Source organism: Bombus bifarius, unplaced genomic scaffold (genome assembly GCF_011952205.1).
Source record: "Bombus bifarius isolate JDL3187 unplaced genomic scaffold, Bbif_JDL3187 scf7180000009343, whole genome shotgun sequence".
In the NCBI taxonomy this organism is placed as follows: domain Eukaryota; kingdom Metazoa; phylum Arthropoda; class Insecta; order Hymenoptera; family Apidae; genus Bombus; species Bombus bifarius.
This window is the reverse complement of record NW_022885057.1, coordinates 487,305-509,102: the sequence shown is the minus strand read 5'-3', so window position 1 is coordinate 509,102 and position 21,798 is coordinate 487,305. Positions and strand designations below refer to the sequence as shown.

Here is a 21,798-nt window from a genome sequence, read left to right as displayed (position 1 = left end):
ATTTCCCTGCCTTCGATAATTACCATGTTGCTATGTGAAAGTAGTCAAAAGGCTAATGTAAGACGATTGATGATTAATTTCACATGATGGTGATTCGAAGAGATCGTAATTGGTATTTGGAATTAGATACTTTATACGTAAATGAAGTGGAGATAGAAAACAATCGCGCATGCTTTGTAAGGACAATTCTCGAGTGTAGAGAATATTATGGAAATGATAAAATTTTTACTGGAATTATTATTGTTTGCATTGCTGTTATTATTATCAAATATAATCATTTTGGTTTTATTTTATATTGTATTTATCAAGATTTATTTATAGTATAAAAATTGTATAACGTTTCATCTATATGAATTGAGGAGAAATTATGATTTTAATGAATAGTGTATTTAAAAGACTGGTATAAATTTGCTAAAATACTTACTTTCTTGCCGTCTAACTCGTGATTACCCTGTGCCAGCACCTTGTCTACACTCGCGGGATCTGCGAACGTGATGAATCCAAAGCCTCTGTAATACAAAACGAAGCATACATAAATAACACTACAAGGAACAGTGGAAACTTCAAACAATTTACGGAAGTTAACTACTACACGAGTTAAAACTTCTGGATTATCTTTACACGCATCAAATAACTTTTCAAGTTACAAATAAGTCTCAAAATCCGTACAAAGACCAACCTCGCTTAATCATCAAGTTCTCATGTTTAAACATCTTTGCTACTATGCCCCTATACTTCATAACTTGCGTCGCCTTGCTTTACATTAAATTCCCGATGCTTTCGAGTTAACTCAATGGTATATATGCGTTTTGCTAACGTAAATTGTGTGGTACGTATCAATCGAATAAATAGTTTATATATCAAATTACTTTATTTTAAAAGATGTAATGAATAAATTTCTTTTTTCTGAATTAGGTTTGAAGAAAATAGAGAGGAATTAAAAATTAGACATTCATTACGCGTGATCGATACTTTCCAAAGGAAAAAGTAAAATTGGAGGACATTTGTAAACTATCTGGATGCAGGAAAAATCCAGCAAAATAAGGCACAGCCATGAAAATAAGATATTAAAGATTTTTTATTTGGGTCAAATCATTTTATGAATTTGTGTCGCTTAACTATCCAATTCTGCTGTGCCCTAACTCACGTCACTTTCAAGAATTAATACCAACGTCACACCTGACAGTGGTTATCGCGAAACAATTCGAAGTTCGCGATTAATTCGCATTTTCAAATTATTCAAAATTGTTTCATGAAGGGGCTCTTTTTCCATAGCGACCACGCGACATGCATATAACACGGTGCGAGGATTTAGAGAAGTGATCGCGGGAAGGTGGAACGAGGGACGAAGTCGAGCACTCGAGTGAAACAAATATCGGCCGGCGTCCGGCGTCATAAATTTTACGCGGAACACAGTGTACATACAGATATATTAAAAGATAGTTTACCGAGGAGGACGTAGGAGCCGCGAGAAGGATGGCAGGAGGTGGCCGCCGATCTGGAGTGGTTCGTACGGGGTTGGAGAAGCCGGTACATACGGCACGATAGCGCGGCGAGCGACCGGACGCAAAGCGGTTTGCATTTTTCATGCTAGGGCTGGCTGCGCAGTTATTGAAAATATTTACATGTTATTTATGGGCCACACATGCTTCAAGAACCGAATGCGCCAATTCCTCCGACTCGTCTCGCCGCGTTTCTCTAACCTTAGAACGTGTTTTTCTGCTTCAAGAATAGAAAGTTTGGCCGAGTGAAATGGGATAGCGTTGTTTGCAACACAGTACTATTTATTAGGTGCTATGTTTCATTTGTCTTCGTCCTTTTTTCTGAAGACGTGGAATTTTGAGTAGATGCGAAAAAAGTTTCCTGAATATATTCTACTTTGAAAAATTAACGCACGATATATTTAGGTGTTGAGGGGTGAACTCTAGAATTTCTAGTTCTTTAAACTAAAGAAATTGCTCGAAGTTTTGCGTTACTTTATTTTTAGCGCCCCTTAAACGTATTCTAGAATTTTATTTAATTTTTAAAAAATATTCTTTGGTGAAGTTTCTTGCTTTCTTTCTCTTATTCTTATTTCTAACCCTTATTTTTTCTATATTCTTATTCTGATTTTAAACCAATATAAGTGATACGCGAGTTTTATTCGTATATATTAATTTTGGTCTGCAATACCGTAACTTACGTTTTTAATGTTTAGCCTGTAAATGATATATTCTACAGCAAGGAGTTAAAAACATTTCATACTTTTTGAAAGCTAAAAGTCCTCCTTTTTTTTTTCTTGCGAAGAACAATCTCCCACGCTATGCCTGACGTGAATTCACATCGTCTCAAGGATTCTATGAAACGTTTCATGCGACTCTTTCTTTTTTCTCTTGAACCCTTCACGAAGGGAACCGCGAATACTCGAGCGGATTGAATTTTTGATGGATCCAACCCCTTATTTCAGTTTCGCCGTTGGCGAGCTTCTTCGTCAGCGGTTGGCCGACTTTTCGTGCATGGAACGAGCAATGGAATCGCACGTGTGTATACTTCGAGCACGCGATACACGAAACACTTGAAACGAGCGAAGTGCTGCCCCCGTGGAGTCCTACTTCCACTATTTTTGTACCTCGTTTATGGGAATTTACGAGTTACAGGCTACAGTATGGTGGATTGCCGAAATTGCCAGATTCTCCGGGTTGTTTGTGGAATCGAATGTCACGCTCAAGCGGTTGCCCGGCACAACTTGATTTACGCAGACTGTTTGAAAGGCGGATAACGTTTTCGATTCGATGTCGAGTCTAGAATCGTGATATAGCTACTATTATTGTTCTTTATTCTGAATTGTGATTAATTGGAAATCCTGGCGTTCTGTCGAAATAAAGGGATTACGGAACAGGAGTATTCAAGTTCCTGTCAAGTAAATCAACGTCGGTATATATTTTAATTGGAATTGTAAGCATTTGTTTGTTATGAGTAGAAATGAATGGAAGCCACGGAGAAAATTGTATGCGTCAATACGAGTGAATCTTTTGATTATATTATTGAATTAGAGCTACAATCCTTGTTTTATAAATTAGTACCAAACCCATAAAGCAATTGCAACACTGAGTGATATTTCACTGGTGGAAATGTGATTTGTTGTCCAGGAAGATCTCTATTCGAAATCCAAATACACTGATGAAATCTGTTGATGTACTAAAAAGATTGTTTAAGCAAACGTTCCTCCATCAAAATTTCCGCGTGTGTACACACTGTAGCCGAACTGGCTTTCATATTCAAGTGTTTACTTAGACTCATATCGCATACACACATATCTCTACTATTCAATTGCAACACGACAGCTTTATAGCTTCTATGGAGTCCTCCTTATAATAACAATACGTGCCCGTATACCTGTCAACCCTATCAAGCAATAAATCTATTAGTGGTAATAAAGTAAATGTGAGTAGAAACAGTAGAATTTATAGTCAAGTACAGCTGGCGTGTCATTCGCACGTTTTAATAGATGTAAATTTGTGAAAAATAAAATTTATAGCCCTAGAGGTAGAAAATAAAATAGAGTAGAATATTGTAATCGTAGTGTATAATATAAATGGTTATTATAAAATAAATTTGATATAGAAATTATTAAAAATTATTAAATGCCAGAGATTGCAACATAATTACGTTCAGCTGAAATTGCTGATCTCAATTTACACGGCTTTGTACCACGAGCTGTATGCAGAAATTATTAATTTGATTTATTTAGAACGATACTCTTTTCATGCTTGATAAATTCCTGGTATAAAATTGAATGACCTGCTGATTACAATATCTCTGGTGATAAAATAGCAACTTTGAAGTATGGAAAATTTGATACGAGGGTTTCACATAATTGTCGAAATTAATTACATTTTGCCAGCAATACAACCGTTATCATTTAAAATAACTAAATACTCATTATATTATACGTGTATTAAATACGTCGTAAATAATGTAACAGCCATTTAACGAAGCAATAACAGAGAATAACATAAATTTACACGAATACCACTCACAGTTCTCAAAGTTCGAGACTAAAACCAAAATCCATAAAGTATAACTTTGATCGTAATAAAAAGAAAGATCCTTTCACCAATTATATATAGAACGATGCATTTTTCAAATTTAATTCTGCTTTTCACATTACAACTATCATATGAATAATGTTAAGTTGTTCACATATCTATTTATTACAAACTTACATGAATATTGATATGATATTACAATATCAACGTCATATTAAACATCATTTTATGTTATTAGAAAATCTCTTCCCCGGAGTTGCTGATAATTCACCTGACTGACCTTACTTTAATTATTAAAAAACATAAGTTAGCGATTGTTAATGAGTAAAGAACAAATATATCTGCTCACAAAAACTGCTGCTGCGACATAAAATGATAGATAATGATTTCTTAGTAACAATCATTTCTATTCTAAATAAGACGAAATCAATACGAAGTGTTGATCTGCGCTCCGCTTCGTACTCAAAGGTTTAATGATTACAAAATTGTCTATAACCAAGCAGAACCGAGCGATCCGCAGACATCGCATTACTTCGCGAGAATCGTCGGTATCAGTATGGTTCACCATCGTCCCGGAAGAACCTCGGGACGTCGTATTACCTGCCGAAATGGAATAAACCCATCCACGTTCGCGATTTCGCTGACGATTTATCCGCCTATGGTTACGTGTGCCCCAGCACGTGTATGTACGCGGTACAGAATTTTGAAAATTCTCGCTCGACCGCGGCCGGCGCGTGTGGAAACAACAATCGTGGCAAACGAACGCCGGCTGAATCGGCAGTCGTCCAATCAACATTAAAACACCAAACAGTGCGATACCGAATACCGAGGGAAAAACACTGACCGTCCAACATCGACGACAGCATGCATTTACATGCGTTTTCAACCCTCTCCTCTTGCCCCGCCGTTACTCGGCCCGCGTTTTACGACTTCGTGTTTACGACGATGCGCGCCGCGGAAATCACCAGTATAGCCCATACCCGCGATATCACGCGAAACATTCATCGATCTCGTAATTTGATATGCGCCGCATCTGTTCGTCGTAGAATTCTAAAGTGACAATACGCGACGGGATACGTTGCAACGTGTTATACCCTCGCACACCGCCAGACGAGATCGTATGCTAAGAGGATTTCAGATTCCTTATAGAGTCATCCTGAACGTTCGGTTATGCTTCCTTAGCATAGCCATGCAGGGTAGAGACAGAGATTATGAAATAGATCTGTAACATGATTTGTTACGTTTAATCCGTTTCTTGTGGCGCACTCGATGTAAGACGGTTTTTAATATTACAGTGTTTTAATTGGACACTTAAGTTGGAGCTGATTTATGAAGGTTTTGGTCGTAGATTTGGGAAACTTGATAGTTAATAAAAAATATATCAGTGTCGCTTCGTTTTGACTTTACTTAATGACAAAGACTTAGATATGAAAGAAAGAAGACCATCGAGGAACAATTTAAAAATCACACAATCGAAGAAGGAAACTTTTATGAGAATTCGCGTGGAGCACGTATATAAAAAAGTAGATATTATATAAAAATTAATTATCAATATTATAGCATAGCTTTAAAACAAAGGAAAGTACCCTGTCAATTCCACAACTTAACTTTCCCATTAACATCGGAAAACTAATTCCACAGACAAATTACTTCACAAAGTCGTCACTGAAAAAAGGTCACTTTGGACTATTAGTTGCTATGTACAAAAAAAATCGAGATTTCCGTTAGTGGCTGGGATAAAGGAGGGACGCAGATCCAGCGAGCGGCATGGCCCACCACTTGTCACTCGACCATTGTACGTGAATAATCTATAAAAGGCTGAGTAGAAGGATGGCGGCTGACGTGTCCCTTGTCTACTTGAGCACGGCTTCTACGATCCTTCGCTTTTCTACTCGTCTAGCTTGCGGGGCTTCCCCGCCTTAACCACCCTTCGCTGCTTTACTTCCCCCTTTTTCGAGGCAAACCAACCACGGAAGAGTGTCACGCCGGGCTGACGCGGTGCATTTGTTTGTCATACCCTCTCTACTGCGCGGAAAAGAGCTCTCGTTATATAAGACGAGCCGAGACGGATGAGGCGGAAGAGAATCCGCGGTGAAATCAGGTGAAGCCGCGTTTATCTGAATGCTAACGTCTCGCATCCAAGGATGTACTATCTCCGAGGAGCGATGATTAAGAGGCACAGCGATGCTCAGAATGAAACGGGCCATTTTCGGCAACAGTATTACACGTGGGAAACATTGTGAATTGAAAACGATAAACGAAGAATAGAGTTGCTTCGAACGTGCAATTGACACGGATAATCTCTGTAACGAATTTATGGATTATCTATCAATTGAGTCTTTTATTACGTCAGCTGCGGAAATATCTTTTTCCTCCGGTAATTTATGTGTAAGTAGACTTTCGCGATTGCGAAGGAACCGCAGTGATGACGAGAACAAAGTTATGCTAAGGTTAAAGTGGTACTTTATTTGGACTCGTCAGGGGTTGACCTCAAATGTTACGAGGGCGGCTGGGATAATGTCTATCAAAGTGAAAGCGGAGAGTTTAGCGGCGATGTCGCTGCTTTAAGATGGGCCGCGTAATGTTCTACTTTGTTCAAAGGTTACAGGTCTTTCTTTCAGAAGTTGAAGCTTGGAAAAAAAAGATTAATTTTGAGATGTTAATCCTTGCTTTAGAAAAAAATAGGGTGTTGCAAATTTATTCTAATTATGTCTTCAGCTGCAACATATCTATACATATGAACGTTTTGTGTTTGCTTGAAAAGACGAATATTTGTTTATAAATGAGGAAATGGAAGGTTTTTAATTGACATGTTTTTATGTGGAGGTAAGAGACAATTTAACCGTAACGTGTATAAATTTATGATCGATAGAATTTTAATTTGATCAATTTAAAGGAGGCAGACGGCGATGTTACCTGCGTTACAGCGAAGAAAATGAACGACAAGTACAGCGCACTACGATAGAAGGATAACGTCATAATAAATCTGCAGCGTAATCTTTACGCTGAGATAATGAGATTTTTTATCACCTTTAGTCGAATGGAGTCTTTGTCACAGATAACGAGCTCTGAAGCGGCAGGAAAAATTATAGGCTAAGAAAAGGAATTTTACTTTAAGTTCACTAAATGTGAATGGAAAGAATCTTCATCCCCCTCGCGAAGGGATGGTTATGTAGACACTTTTTAATCTTCAAGTACTCATCGCAGACTTTGATGCAGACATTATTAAAACAAAGACAGTTCCCTCTTTTCGTTCTACCTTCAACGTTTCGTTTACTTCCTTTCACGTTATCTTCACTCTGCTAAGTAGAAAAATGTAAATGTAAATTAGCAACAAAATATTATTCGTTCGAATAATTGTCCTCGGATATGTAACTATATAAACAATATTTTCTGATTCGTAGTAAACACTGAATTTCGAACAGGACCAAAGCGAAATTTCTACTTTTTCCTACAATGTGAAGATACTATACATGACCTTAATTCCGAAGCGAAAGAAACTGACCTCAAATCCTTATTGGTGTTCTCGCACTGCTATTTGTACCTATAGTACTTCTTTCAGAGTGAGATTAGTTTCAGAATGGGAATTACTGAAACTTCTGAACGGAACATTCGGCCCAAGATTCAGTGGAACGTCGAGCTCTGAATTAATAGAGAAACATTCGAAAACGGATAATTTGTATGATCCTTGAATCATTCCAAGCACGAATTTGTTACCTCGCAGTTCTTAAAACTTAAAATCTTAGATTGCTTTGTAATTGGAGCCGAAAATATAAGCCTTCAATGATTTGTGATACTTCAACGACATGCTTCACTCGATTTCGATCTAGAACGAACAAACGATTATTAGAAAATTTTATTTTGGAATCATTGTCTAAAACGGTAGTTCACCAAACTATTCCTAAAATATTCAAATACTTTATCCGGAATGACGCTTAACGCCTGTAGTTAGATGTACCTCTTATATAAATTGTAAATTTAAAATATTCATTTCACTTATTTTTTAATTCAACAGGCCGCTCATTGTTAAGTAAGCTTATGTTTTTATTTTGACCATGTTGAAGAAATACTGACACACTAAGAGCGCCGTGAGTAGGAAGAGTTTGAATCACTGACGAGTTATCAGCGATCTAAAATCTTTTTACATAAAATATAGAAATTTGTACGAATTTTGATCATTACGGACCAACTATAATCTCTCAACTACAAGCCCCAAAACCACATAACAGTAGCATAGACTAAATAATCCTCAACAATTAACTCAACAGCACCGCACGAATCTCTTATTGTCAACCTAATATCAATTTGAAATTTACGCCGGAATCTGGAATGGTAAAAACAAAGCACTAAACTATGAAAGGTAACTATCCGACAGAAAGCATGGAATGTCGTATTGTGGCAAAAGGCAATGGTAGAGCTCGGGCACCGAGGGAATTTACCACAACGAACGGGTATAGAGTATATCATGCACGTTGTGAACGAACACGACTGGATAGGTAACAGAAGGGTGGTGGGTGGTTGGAAAGAGGGAGGGTAAGAGAAAGGAGGCAAGTGTATTAGGTGTATTTATGTAGGCGGTTTCATTGCGCGCGAAGTTACTGTAAGTACCGGCAGTTACTTAACTCGACAGTTTCTACTATTGCAGTAACAGTGGCGATGGTAGCGGCAACGACGGTGGCAGCCATATACCTATTCGTGGAGAGCTACCTTCCTTGCCTTGAAACTGAAGCTAGTTATGGATGTAGTCAGAGGTGGAAGTAACTTCGCGTAGCTTCTACCGACACGATTCAAGAAACCATCTCCTTTTCCACCTTCCTTCCAACCTCAAGAACGCACTCTCTTCTTCTGATTCTCCTTCTTCCTCTCTCTCTCTTTCTCTCTTTCCCTCTGCTTTAACCCGTTGCTTCGTTGCTCAACTATATGGTAACTGCTCTTTAACCAACCGCCTTAATCCGCTTTTCTCTTTCCAAGGCGAAGACAATCACCCACCCCGTACCACCCAGTTCTTCGATCTCCCGTTTTTCGTCGATCCTTTCCGTCCCACTCAACCTTTCTTTCTCGCTCCTATTTTCGATTTACCGTCTGGATTTCCTCGCCTCATGGACTACTTCGCCCCGGTATCTACCGGATTTTCGACGCCTGCTAAGTGGCCACGCCAACCGTTCGCTCAGACGTAATACATTTTTGTGAGAATCGTGTATTGTACATGGTAAATGGCGAAGATAATTGGAAGGGGGCTTGAGGTGAGTGTAGAGAGTTAAGAAAGATACAGTTATGTGTTAATTGCGTGGAATTCGTTCCTTAATTAAAAGTCCTTTGTCTTTCTCGGTTTGCCCTTAACGAAAGCCCGTGGCATCGTTATCAGCGAATTAAAATTTTAATTAAACCCTCTTTTTCAATTCCACTAACAAGAATCGAATATTGAATCAGATCCTTGTAACGTTTCTTAAAACAAGGAAAAAGATAGGCAGAACTGTATGGTTATATGTTCCTAAGACCTCTGACTACAATGTAATTCTAAAAATTTTCTCAAAATAATTAAGTTATAAAAGTGACTGTAATAAAAAGAGACTGTAACTCCGATATAAAGCTCTTATTGCCAATTGCAATGCAACAACGACAGTTTGCGGCTCATACACGATTTTTTAGTGTGCAGATAACAAGCAACGCTAAGAACGTAAGCCCGCTAGAAGCAATACAAAACAGTGACCATTATCGGCCCGGCATTTTGAATCGAATTACAGAAATTCGCAAGACCGCGTAATAACGCTCGACACAGCACCGAGCTAGCATCTTTTTTTATAAACTGTTTCTACTTTTTTCTCCATTCGGAAACCCCTTCCTGCTCGGCGTTCTCCTTCCTGGTTCTGTCTTGCACGTTTTAATGACCGGCTGAATATTTATAAAGTCGACATCGTCTAGGTGGTCGGTAGCAAGCCCGTGAAAGCCACCGCGTCCCATGGAGTTTCATTGTAATTGCCCTGTTCTTCTTGACTTTTCCTTGAAACGGGATCCCGTTGAATTGCATTATGCAAATCACAATCTCTCTAAGTCACCTCGTCCGTCCGCTGCAGGCGAACAGAGCCGCGCGGAACCGAGTGGAAGAAAAAAAGAAAAAGGGGCCGGTCGATTCCAGCCGGAAAAACGACCAGAAAAATCTGGCTGATCCGTTTCTACCGATTCTTAGCAAGCGATAACAATTCCGTTACCTCGACGCTCTAACGACAAAATTATGGTCCGCATGCATAATCGTTGCTCACGAATTATCCCCATTCTCTCGAAATTTCATTGAACGTGTGTAATTAATCTCTAGCCATGAAAGACACTCGGGGGGAATGAACGAACTTATTCTTGAAGAGGATTGGTTAAAACTATGAAGAACGGTGGTTGGTTATTTGTAGATAAGCAAGAGGCGACGACGTTTGAAATTGGACGGATTGTTTGAAACGTTGGTGAAAAGTGTATCAGTCTCCAGCGAAGAGATGAGAAGTTGAGATGAAAGTTTGGATGGTGAGAGATGAAGACAGTTTTAAGGATGTCTCTCTTGAGTATTAATTTGAGAAATTTTAGTTTTCGGATGATATGTATGCATTCATAGGAAATAATTGAATGTGACTATCTGCGAGTGAAAATAAACTTATCGAAATGAATGTTTTAGAGAAATCTATAATCTGTGCATTTAAGTTATATATAAATATATATATATATTTATATATAACTTAAAATATATACATATATATATAAAATAAAATAAATATATATATATATAAATATATATTTATATATATATATAATAATATATTTATATATATATATGTCGGAGATGAAAGAACACCGGAGTCTGTAATTGAACAATTGTAGTTATTCAATCCGATTGTAATTGTTCGATAGTTGTGATAATGAGCTTGGGCTCGAGGCGACAGTCAGTCGCCGAACGTAGCGGCGGTCACGGGATGAACGCTTTGTCTAACAAAGGTATGGAGTAATTCTATAGCTCTCCTTAAAAGAAATATTCGTGGCGACACGCGACAGTAAACATTCCAACGGTTTCTGTCCCGTAGCTCGCCACACGCAGACCCTATTCTTCGAGTAAGATGATTGCCAGATGTCGATGCGTCTCCGCAGTACATGTTCGGCTAGCTCGAGGGCCCGTTATAAATCTTAAGATTTAGTCAACTAAAGTCCTTCAAACAGACAAACAGTCTTTGTCCCAACTACGGGAAAATAGGGGAGACCTATTTTTCAACGAGCGGCGTCTCCCACTAGCAACTTTCCCTCGAGGGCGGCTAGCATCTTTTTCTAACCACCGATATGGAGATTGACCAATTAGCAGCAATGCCGATTTCCCTTACTTTCTGAATGAAGGCTTTTCTCGACGAATCCGATGATCTCGTGTCCTTAGACACACCCCATTATAGTTTTCCTCTGTGGCATCATCGGGACGGGAAAGGCATTCTCGCTCGCGATCTCACTGATGAAGGGAGTGGCCCTTTACGACCAGTGAATGTTACGCGTCCGACTTGCATTTTGTGAGTACGTTCATCTATCGTCCCGTCGACCGCGGATTCGTTGTTGAACCTAGGATCATTGTCATTGGTTTCTCGAGTGCCTAACTACCACGGTTGCTTGTCCGGTTCTGTAATAGTCGTGTTTGCACTAGTCAATGTCTTCTCTGTTGCATGGCGACAACGTGTGACCCAGGTGAAGATTCGTTTCACGCCCCTGACCCTAATTCTAATGTAAACCCGACATATATATTTATATATATACTGTTATTATTGATTGCGTTCTATAACGAATGAATATTCTACGCATATATCTTTAGAAATTCATTTAAAAACACAGTATTGAAAAAGGGAATAGGTATCTGTCTGTCCAAAACAACTAATTTCCCTTTTTCCAAACCGATTCATGAATTCTGTATAACCGAAGTATTTCAGATCCATCAGGATAAGCAAAACAATTTATATCTTTTCTGATACATTCGTACATCATCCGTATCATGCAATATATTACAAACCCCAATCGTCTATAAAAATCTCGTATAAAAGTCCAAGGAATGTAATTTAAAATTTTCGCTCCATTCTCGGGCAAAGGAGAACGAGGAAGAATTATAAGGGAGGAGAGGCAACTAAGTTACGACACGGAAAGGATGGAAAGAAACGAAAACGGAAATTCGTAGCATTCGCTCGGAATGATGAGCGGACGTAATTTTCTAATTTCATTACATTTTTAACTCGCGACAACTTTTTCTTGCCGCGGGCGGCGGCCAAGCGGAAGGGGCAGGAGGACAGGGATGAGAGAAGAGGAGAAGAGAGGGATGCGCGCAGGATAGCACGAGCAAGGATATGAATATTCATCGGGCATTTAGGCCGCGACGTAACTCAATTAGCGGCGGAATAATTGTCCGCTGTCCGACACAGAGTACAGAACGAGCTGCTACGCGGAGAAATCCAATCTGGCCTCTCTCTTTCGCCAGCTATATTCCGCCCTCTTCCTCTCTTCTCTATCTGATTTGCCGGCAAACTTCTTGAGCTGGCGAATCTCAAATATGATTTACGAAAAACTCCATAGGAGGCTTGTGAACCGACCGTGCGATTAAATATCATCCCTATCAGAAAAATATGCCGATACGAATGTTTTTGAAAGAGAAGATTATATTAAATGTATTTCTATCGACTGTTCCGATAAGGATTGTAACATTTATTAATTCATAAAAATCTGAATTTGTAGAATGTATAACTAAAATATTTAGCTTTGTAAATGGCTATTATAACTAATTTACAAATATTCGACCTTAAAAATATATCCCTTGTTTAATTCGAAATAATTTGATATTTTAAATATAGTCATTAGAAAGCTATTAGAATCTATTATTTTAAACAAACAATCAAAAATGAACATTTGTGTTTATTTAAATTCCAATCCTGCGAATATATAAATATATTAGTGAACGTAATAATGTTCGTTAATTCTTTAATAGGTGCAAATTTATCTAATTTTAAGACTGCTAATCACTCTTATCTGTAATTCTGAACAAAATAAGGGTGCGTGAATAATGACTTATAATCGAACGAACTGAAGAATTTAGTTAGAGACCTAGAATTTAACGATCTATTCTTGATAACAGAAACATAAAAGGAAGAGAGAAAGAGAGAGAGAGATAGAGAGATGAGAAAGAAGAGCAAAACACAGTAATTTCCCATTGGCTTTTTCGTCGCTTGACTCCCGATAAATAATTTATTCCCGGAATAAAGCATTACAACAATACGTCGTGAGGGTGGAAAATTAATTTCATTCCTGGATTGTCACGCACACACCAACCGTAGTCCAGTCGATCCCTTTCAAGTCTTACCCGTCCCGGTACACCGGAATTCGTTAATATTCATAGCCGCAGGGGATGGTCGGCTCGGATAACGCTTATCTCGCCGCTGAAATAACTCGATAGCCGCGTGATCCTGACTCGGCGCTTTCTCGCATCCTCGCTTCAATATTTTTTCTCCGCGAGACACACCGACGATCGGCAGGATCAAACGTTCTGCGTGCCCCTGTGAACTACCCTATGGATCGCTGGAAATTCTTCTTTTTTACATTTTGGGCCCGCTTAAGAGCCGATATCTTTGTATGAAAGGTATAGTTGCTCTGGAAGGCATGACAATTACTTTTAACAAGGAAAGTATCCGATCTTCCGTCTCTCGACCCTATAATTTGGCGTTGAAAAATCTGGCCAAAGAATAGTGATTATATGACATGAATATTGCAAAATATCATTCCGAATAATATGTCGAACTACATGATTACTAGAACACATTCGTGAGCACACTATAGGCATATTCTTTTTACCTAGAATAAGTAAAACGATGTTACGACTCTAATATAAGATGTTTTGAATTAGTAGACTAAGTGATACATATCAGACCAGTACATATTTTTTATATACTGATCTTTCTTTTATTATATTTACCACTCGGTGTAAAATCATAGTCGAATACATTATTATCAATTTCATTAGTCTACCAAAAGAAAATTACGAAAATATTCCCAGCCGATTCTGAAATCGCGAAACAAAGTATAAGATCCCAAGGATCTATTCGAACACAGAGATTACTGTGAGAGGCGTAAAGAGAAAGGGAAAGAGAAAAAACCGGCGGATGACCACCTGTTGATGCGCTGTTGAATATTCGTTGTGCGTCTTGTACGAGTGATTGTTGTAAATTTTTCGTATATCTTCGCTGAATGCTTTACAGTTTCCTGCATCGTCTCGACATGTGGATTGCCTGGACACGAGACGACGATGGAAATCCCGAACAGAAGTCGAGGAAAATTATGAAACTCGACAAACGGCTACGTCTGGATCGCTTTCGCTCGTGTGTCGCAAAGGATCGCAATTTGATTCTCGTACGCGGACGCTCGAGTGGAAGCGAAGGATTGAGAACGTTCCCAGGAGCACGGTCGAGTGGATGGATCGTTCATTCTATCCTCGCAGTGCCTTTCTTTCCCCCACTGACTTTTCTGCTTGCGACGCCCTCTTCAAGTCTCGAGCAGACACGAAGTAGCCACTCTTCCGATTTCGCCCCCGCCTCGAATCCAGCCACCCTCCCACGAAGCCACACCACTTTGATCTCGGGCTCCACTCGCGAGAAACGTACCCCGACGTGACAGCAGCTCTTTCGTTCCGTCTTGCTCTCTTGATCCGGCGACACGCCGCTGGTAATGCGAACTGATTAACGCAGTGATTTGAACGTCTCCTTCTTAACGAGGGATTGTTGACGAGTACCGCTACATGCACCGACCTACCGAAAAGAATGGCAATTCTGCTTTCTTTTCTGCTGTTTTATTTTTCGGAATGGATTATGTATTGTGGACGATAATAATAATAATCGGTAGTTTATTCCTTTGTGGTAGATGCAATGAAAGACTTCTTTCTCTCTGTTAATAGTTAATTTGATATGGATGGTACATACGTAGTGCGCAGTAACTTAACGCGTAACTAATGCAAACGATGGAATCAGTAAAAAGGAATATTCATGAACAGATCACACATAAATCGCAAAATACTTCAGATTCTTGTATGCTATGGCAAATTAAATTAATATCAGTAAAAAAGAATAGTCTATTACATAATTACTACATAGCTTACTATGTGAATCATAAAATCAGTAGAAAAAGATGTTCATGGCCGGACCGATAGTAAATATTTTTACGGAAAGTACAGCATATTATAGCTCCATTTTGTAATTCTCAGAATTGCAAAAGTTTCTATCCCTAAGCGGTACACAAGACTGAAGAAGTGTCATCTTCCTGATTACAAATAGACAGTTTATCAAAAACCAATATTCCAGTTACGTGAACATCAAACATTTCTTTCACTTTTACAAATCCAACAACTAAATTTATCGCAAATAAAAAAGAAACCCTATAAAAGGAACACGTTCATTCTTAAAACATATTCATAACAAGCCTTCAAAAATTACACTCATCTCATTTTCTACAACGTATATGCCCTCGAAGTAGCATTTCAATATTTCATGCCTTCAAAGATTCTGTCACTATAATCCTAGTCGTTCGATATAATTACCGAAAGGAGTCTACAAATATTGCAAGCCCCTTCGTTTCTATATTGGTCAACACCATCTTCTTCAGGCGACTAATAGGCGAACGCGGAACCAGTTTGAGATCGTCGGCGAATTTTTTTATTCGAAACTCTCGACTATTCCGCTGATAAAAAGAATTGATAATGGGGCTGGAACCGAAGAGGAAGGACACGAAGATCCGTAGCGATGCGCGCGTTTGAGATGGGGGAAAGACCCGAAAAGAATACGAGACACGAAGGAGAGACAGGGTGAAAGAAGAACAAAAAAAAAAGAAGGCGGAGAGGAAAGAGAAGAAGCTGCAGGACGGTGCAAGAGAATCACTTGACGCAGGAGAGCGAGACGTCTGGTGCTTGCATCCGGGGAAATGGAAGGGTAGGCTCTGGCTTCCGCCTGTCTGTTACCATAGCGACCTCGGCCGCCCTTTGGCTGAGCAAAAGGGCCACAGGCGGTAAATCTCTTGTACGTACAATAATCCTACATTGCTGCGGCTTGCCGTTTTGCAATCCAACTTTGCATTCTGCCTTGACCCTTTCGATGTGTCGCGTCGTGTCGCTGCTGTTCCGTCTTCACTCGTCTATAGAGTAAGGTGTTCGTTGTATGTAGATAGTCTTCTCTGATATGCTTTCACAATAAAGGTTTGAATCGAATTCGATGAAGATGGAAATTTATGAAGGAAATAGTTTTTCGAAAAGGAAGAATTATTTTTAACTTTTTAACGCATTCATTATCGAAATTTATGGCGAAACACAACTACCACAAGTCGCGTATAACTTTTAGTAATTTTATACAATATGTTTTTACGAAAGTCCACAATGTGAACGTACTCTTTTTATAGTGAGTCACAGTTTACTAGTGCGTGTTGTCGGTTACTAATGTAAAACTGATGCGTCACAAACAGGTGTACAAATACGTTACTTCCTACACAGATTATACGTGATATAACGCTATCATATCCAAAATATCACTGCATTCTATATACGTATTTATAAATCATATTCCAGACAATTCTCTCCTCTCATCTTAAACTCCCAAACAACCCAACATGGTTATAAAAATCAAAAAAACATAATCAAGTGACTCCATTCATTGAACCAAGCCTTAATTCATGGAACGTTTAGACGAGGTCCCTTTCGGTCGAACTCGTCCCAGTTTCCGATGGCAGAAGCGATTCGGAAACGAGGCATCGGCGTTTTAGTCGGGCCATAAGTGTCGGCAACCTAATTCCACCAGGGAGGTTACGCTGTCCTAACCAGCTCGAGGTCGGTGTTCCACAGCACTTACGCGACCGGTGGAAAATCGTGCAGGCAGTCCCGGATGCCAGGAATGCAATTTTCAGATTCTCGAACGCGCAAGTGCTTCGCGTCCGCTCACGGGGCAGGCCGGCGCATAAATGCTCGCATAGATTCGGATAAGGACCGCGCATTCTGTCACCGGAAACGTGGGACGGCGGAACTGTAGCAAACTCTCGCGAGAGCTACGAGCTGCATTAGTGCATACTTGGGAGCGCGGCACGCTTCCGCCCCGCATTCTGAGACGCCAGCCACCATTTCTTCCTTCAAAAGACGATGAATGCCGGCTACAATTTCGAGCGTTTTATCTGGCCGTTCTCTGCAACCCCCAACTCCCTGCCGACGACGTGCGTACATTCGTATATGTACCGCGATTGACACATAGAGAAGAGTCGAATAAACGAATAGTTTATTGCGGATGGTAATTTAAGAGAAAGTTTTAAGTGGTGATCGATTAAATTGCCTCTTGTCGGGTTCATTGTTTTAATTCTGTTCGATTACATAGGCTGTACTTTCTAGCGAAATATACATGTCGGAGATGAAAGAACACCGGAGCCTTTGGAATTTTAGATAATCCCGCAACATTGTAATTTAGAGTCTACTATAGCTGTAATTAAACAATTGTAGTTATTCAATCCGATTGTAATTGTTCGCAAGTTGTGATAATGAGCTTGGGCTCGAGGCGACAGCCAGTCGCCGAACGTAGTCGCGGTCACGGGATGAACGCCTTGTCTAACAAAGGTAATGGAGTAATTCTATAGCTCTCCTTAAAAGAAATATTTCTGGCGGCACGCGACAGTAAACATTCCAACGGTTTCTGTCCCGTGGCTCGCCACACGCAGACCCTATTCTTCGAGCAAGATGATTGCTAGATGTCGATGCGTCTCCGCAGTACATGTTCAGCTAGCCTAAGGGCCCGTCATAAATCTTAGGATTTAGTTGACTAAGGTCCCTCAAACAAACAGTCTTTTTCCCAGCTACGGGAAAATAGGAGAGACCTATTTTTCAACGAACGGCGTTTCCCACCTTTCCCTCGAGGGCGGCTAGCATCTTTTTCTAACCACCGATATGGAGATTGACCAATTAGCAGCAACGCCAAATTCCCTCACCTTCTGAACGAAGACTATCCTCGACGAATCCGATGATCTCGTGTCCTCAGACACACCCCATCATAGCTTTCCTCTGCAGCATCATCGCGGCGGAGAGTCATTCTCTCGTGAGGTCGTATTAGCGAGTTACTTAGTGTCTGTATGCTCGGTGGATATTCCACGTTTTGCAAAGAGTCCAACTTAGATTTTTGTGAGCACGTACATCTATCATCCCGTTGACCGCGGATTCGTTATTGAACCTAAGACCAACATCACTAGTATCGCGAGTGTCCAACCGCCGCGGTTGATTGTCGCATCGGTAGTATCCATACTCGTATTAACAGACTCGTATTAGTTATAACACGATGGCCAATTCCAATGAAGATTTATCAAACGCCCACAACTTTATTCCTGACCCTTCTCCGACATACATATCAGTTTATCCAATTGCTTTACGAAACATACACTTGGCTACTGTTTCATTTTCGAGGATACTTTATTTTTACGTTTAGACGCGGTTTCAGTATTTCAGCTTCTGTATTCTATCGTTGCGTTGGTCGAATTACGCGGAGGTTCCTGATTGTGTTTTATTATCGGTTTATTTGAGAGCGAAAATAAAGTGCTGCGTATATGTTCGTAAGTTGTCTGGCCTAAATTCTGGAAATTATTAGGACGCAAGATGCATATACGATTGCGGTAAATAATAGAAGTTTTCCTTCAATAATATGTAATATTTGAAGATTATTAAATCGAATTTTGCTTTCTTGATAAGCAGTTGTACCGATAATCTAATTTTACACAACATTGGTTACTGGAAAAACGTCGAATAAATACGAAGACAAAAGAATACAAATTACGGAAAGCTACTACAGCTATCCAATGTATCGTTGGGTAAGAAAAACCACTATAATGAGCGCATTTATGAGACTCTTGCGTGTTATAAGAAAGAGCAAATGTTTCAGTCGATTGGAGAAACATGAGATTTTCGTTCTCTCCCGGCTATGGATGATATTCACAGCAGTCACATGTATCCCCCGACCTGTCGTTCCACAAAACGCGATAACAGTGTAGCGATGCGCAGAAAAAAGTTATCATAAAACCGAGCCTTGCACGCAGGAAAGAAAAGTTAATGTTATTTCTTTTGGCTCGATACTCCCGGTTATTTCTTTATCTTGCGGTGCATCGTTCCTTCATGGAGGCGTATCTGAATATTTCGTATCTCTAGTGTTGATACACAACGATAAACATAATAATATCGCTTCCGTCTTCTGATATTCTCGTTGTGGGAAGTTTATTAAAATCCTTTTGTGTGCATACACTGAGAACGCTATAATATGCCGTCGTGCTGAATTTTGCATAGCAATATAATATCTCTCTAGCGTATGCAATTTTTACGAAAGCCCGTTTGAAATTTTACATAAAACCACTTCAACGATATATCACATTAAAAAGTTATTTATCCGTGTACGAATCGAATTACGCCCGCGGATTAAAAGGTAAAAACCATCGTACGTTATTTAGTGGTGCTGATAAAAGCAGATTACAGAAATGGATTTAATAAAAACCACGCAAACATCAACGAGGAACAAGAAATATGTTACGCAGAGCGCGGAACCTGATATTCTGCAGACTTTCATCGAAAATGGATCATGTAAAGGATCGAATGGAAACACGATGCGCGTTCATATATCGAGGCAAACTTTTCCTACCCCGGGCATCCAGGATGCACTCCGTATTGGGAGTACACGCAGAGTCCTTTTAAGAGGAAAACATTCGTAAAGTACGTGACAATAACGTGACACGACTGTCAGAAACACGTATGCATTTCCATCGGGTCCGATCGTTGGATATTTTCCAAGATAAACACGATGCGTTCCAAGGCCTTTCATTAGCTTGTTCCTTTTGTACAATCGCATAATAAGAAAATTTAGGGAAAGGAAAAGTCAATGTCCTATTTAGACAAAAAAAGCATCATAAGATGCACGTGACAAAATAACTTCCATAAATACCCAGTTCTACCATTCTCAGGCTTCTGCTGCATTATCGATTTCTTTTTTTTTTTTATTTCTTACCTTAATTCCGTTGTTGCCTAAATAGCTTCATTACAAACCGATTGAAAGAGGTGCACACCTTGGTTTGAACATTATTATACTTTCACTAGTAACAGAAAAGGAAAGCTATGAACACTTCATAGTCACTTACTCCTTTTCTCGATAGTGGGTCTCTCCAGAATCGACACCCGCGTAAAAGCGACTACGTCCCTCCGCGTCGCGTTTTCCAATTTACGGCTACCGGAATTATCTTTGGCATAAAACTGTTTACGATCGTTAAGTTGGTAAAGCTCTCGTTACACTCGTCGCTTAATCCGTGACAAGGAAAAAAAACCCAATTACCGAGCTGCGCCGGGAAGGTTGCACTCGCTGTAATTCACGTGGCGCTCTCGCGACGCAGGAAGTAGTAACGGCACGTTGTTAATCAGCCTCGCGGCACCCGTCGTGTAACCCGGCATATATGAATAGGAAGGACAGGACGCGAGGAGTATGAACCATACCGAGTGCTCGCAGTGGTTCTCTTCGAACGAATCGCTTAGTTTGCTGGCCAAGCGTGATAAGCTTTCCCCAACTTAACAGGAAGCTGTGACTCATTTTTTAATTAAGATTCTTATACCGCGGAATCCTTTTCTTCGTCTGTTTCTCGTTTCATTCGTTTTTCCCCGTGGTCGAAAATGATCGCTCGACTTGCTCACCATGGCTACCGAGCTAAATTGCACCATTCCTCGAGCGAACCACGTAATCGAGATTTGCCGAATAAAAGCTACAAGCTGGTGACTTACGGCCCTCTGCGGATATTTTGAGTCATTTTTTAATTACGACCGGATTTTTCCCTTTCACCCTATTCTCGTTCCCTCGGGGCTCGGTATTGCGCGTCGTTCGGTGTGTGCATGCAGCCGGAAGTGGAAGGTGCTCGAGAGATCACGGGACTCGACACGGTCCCGACGACACCAGCCACGGTATAAAGCATTCTATTTGCATTTTATTGTTTAATATAAGTTTATGCATGGTAGTGCGGTAGCGTCGCTGTGCACAGAGAGGCGGCGTTCGCGCGAAATACGAGTCGCGGCGATGCGTCTCCCATCTCGATGTGTCTTTGCCTCGTAAATGATGAAAACTGCGTTGTAATTTCGGCAAATAAGAACGTATTGCCGTGGGCGACGCGCCGTGCACCACCAGCGAAATACAACGTGTTTGGTCAGTTGCAACGTTCCACCGTGCGGCGTAATAATAATGGTGAAATTTTCAAATACTGAGCCGCCGTGGAATGGCTAAGAAGTTAAGTACACTCGTGCACACTGCGCGTTGCGGAAAGATAAATGCCGACGGAGATTTTTCAGGACTGAGATTTATGTCACGCCGAGAAATGAAAGACGCGTGTAAAACAATGCTACAAACATTCTCGCGCCTTTCAACGCGTTTAGTTAATATGACGTTTATCGCGCCAACTTTTCGCGGTGCTCTTTAACAATTAGTCCAAGTTTCATCTTCATGTCGTTTCTATTATGAAATAAACAAATTATCAGTTTGTAAATCTGGATTCATTCTTATTAGTGGATGATACGTAATTTATGCTATAACAAAGAAATAGATTTTAAAAATTATTGATCCTTCGATACTTTTCATTGTTATTACGCACACTCATCTACGTTTTACACATGCACCCAACATACATAACAAATCTCCGAATTCCAGGAAGAAATAGAACGGCGTAGACATCGTCCTTCAAGTCACGTACGCCGAACACA

General features: G+C 40.0%; 1 protein-coding gene across 6 annotated transcripts in view; it reads right to left on the bottom strand.

The window, feature by feature from the left end:
- Positions 1 to 21,798, bottom strand: part of LOC117215078 (RNA-binding protein Musashi homolog Rbp6) — a 761,999-nt gene that overhangs the window by 298,392 nt on the left and 441,809 nt on the right. For all 6 annotated transcript variants that reach the window (XM_033461509.1, XM_033461508.1, XM_033461502.1 and 3 more), the window contains exon 4: positions 425 to 509. In XM_033461509.1, the coding sequence (XP_033317400.1) occupies positions 425 to 509 (85 nt within the window). The remainder of the gene's footprint in view (positions 1 to 424; positions 510 to 21,798) is intronic.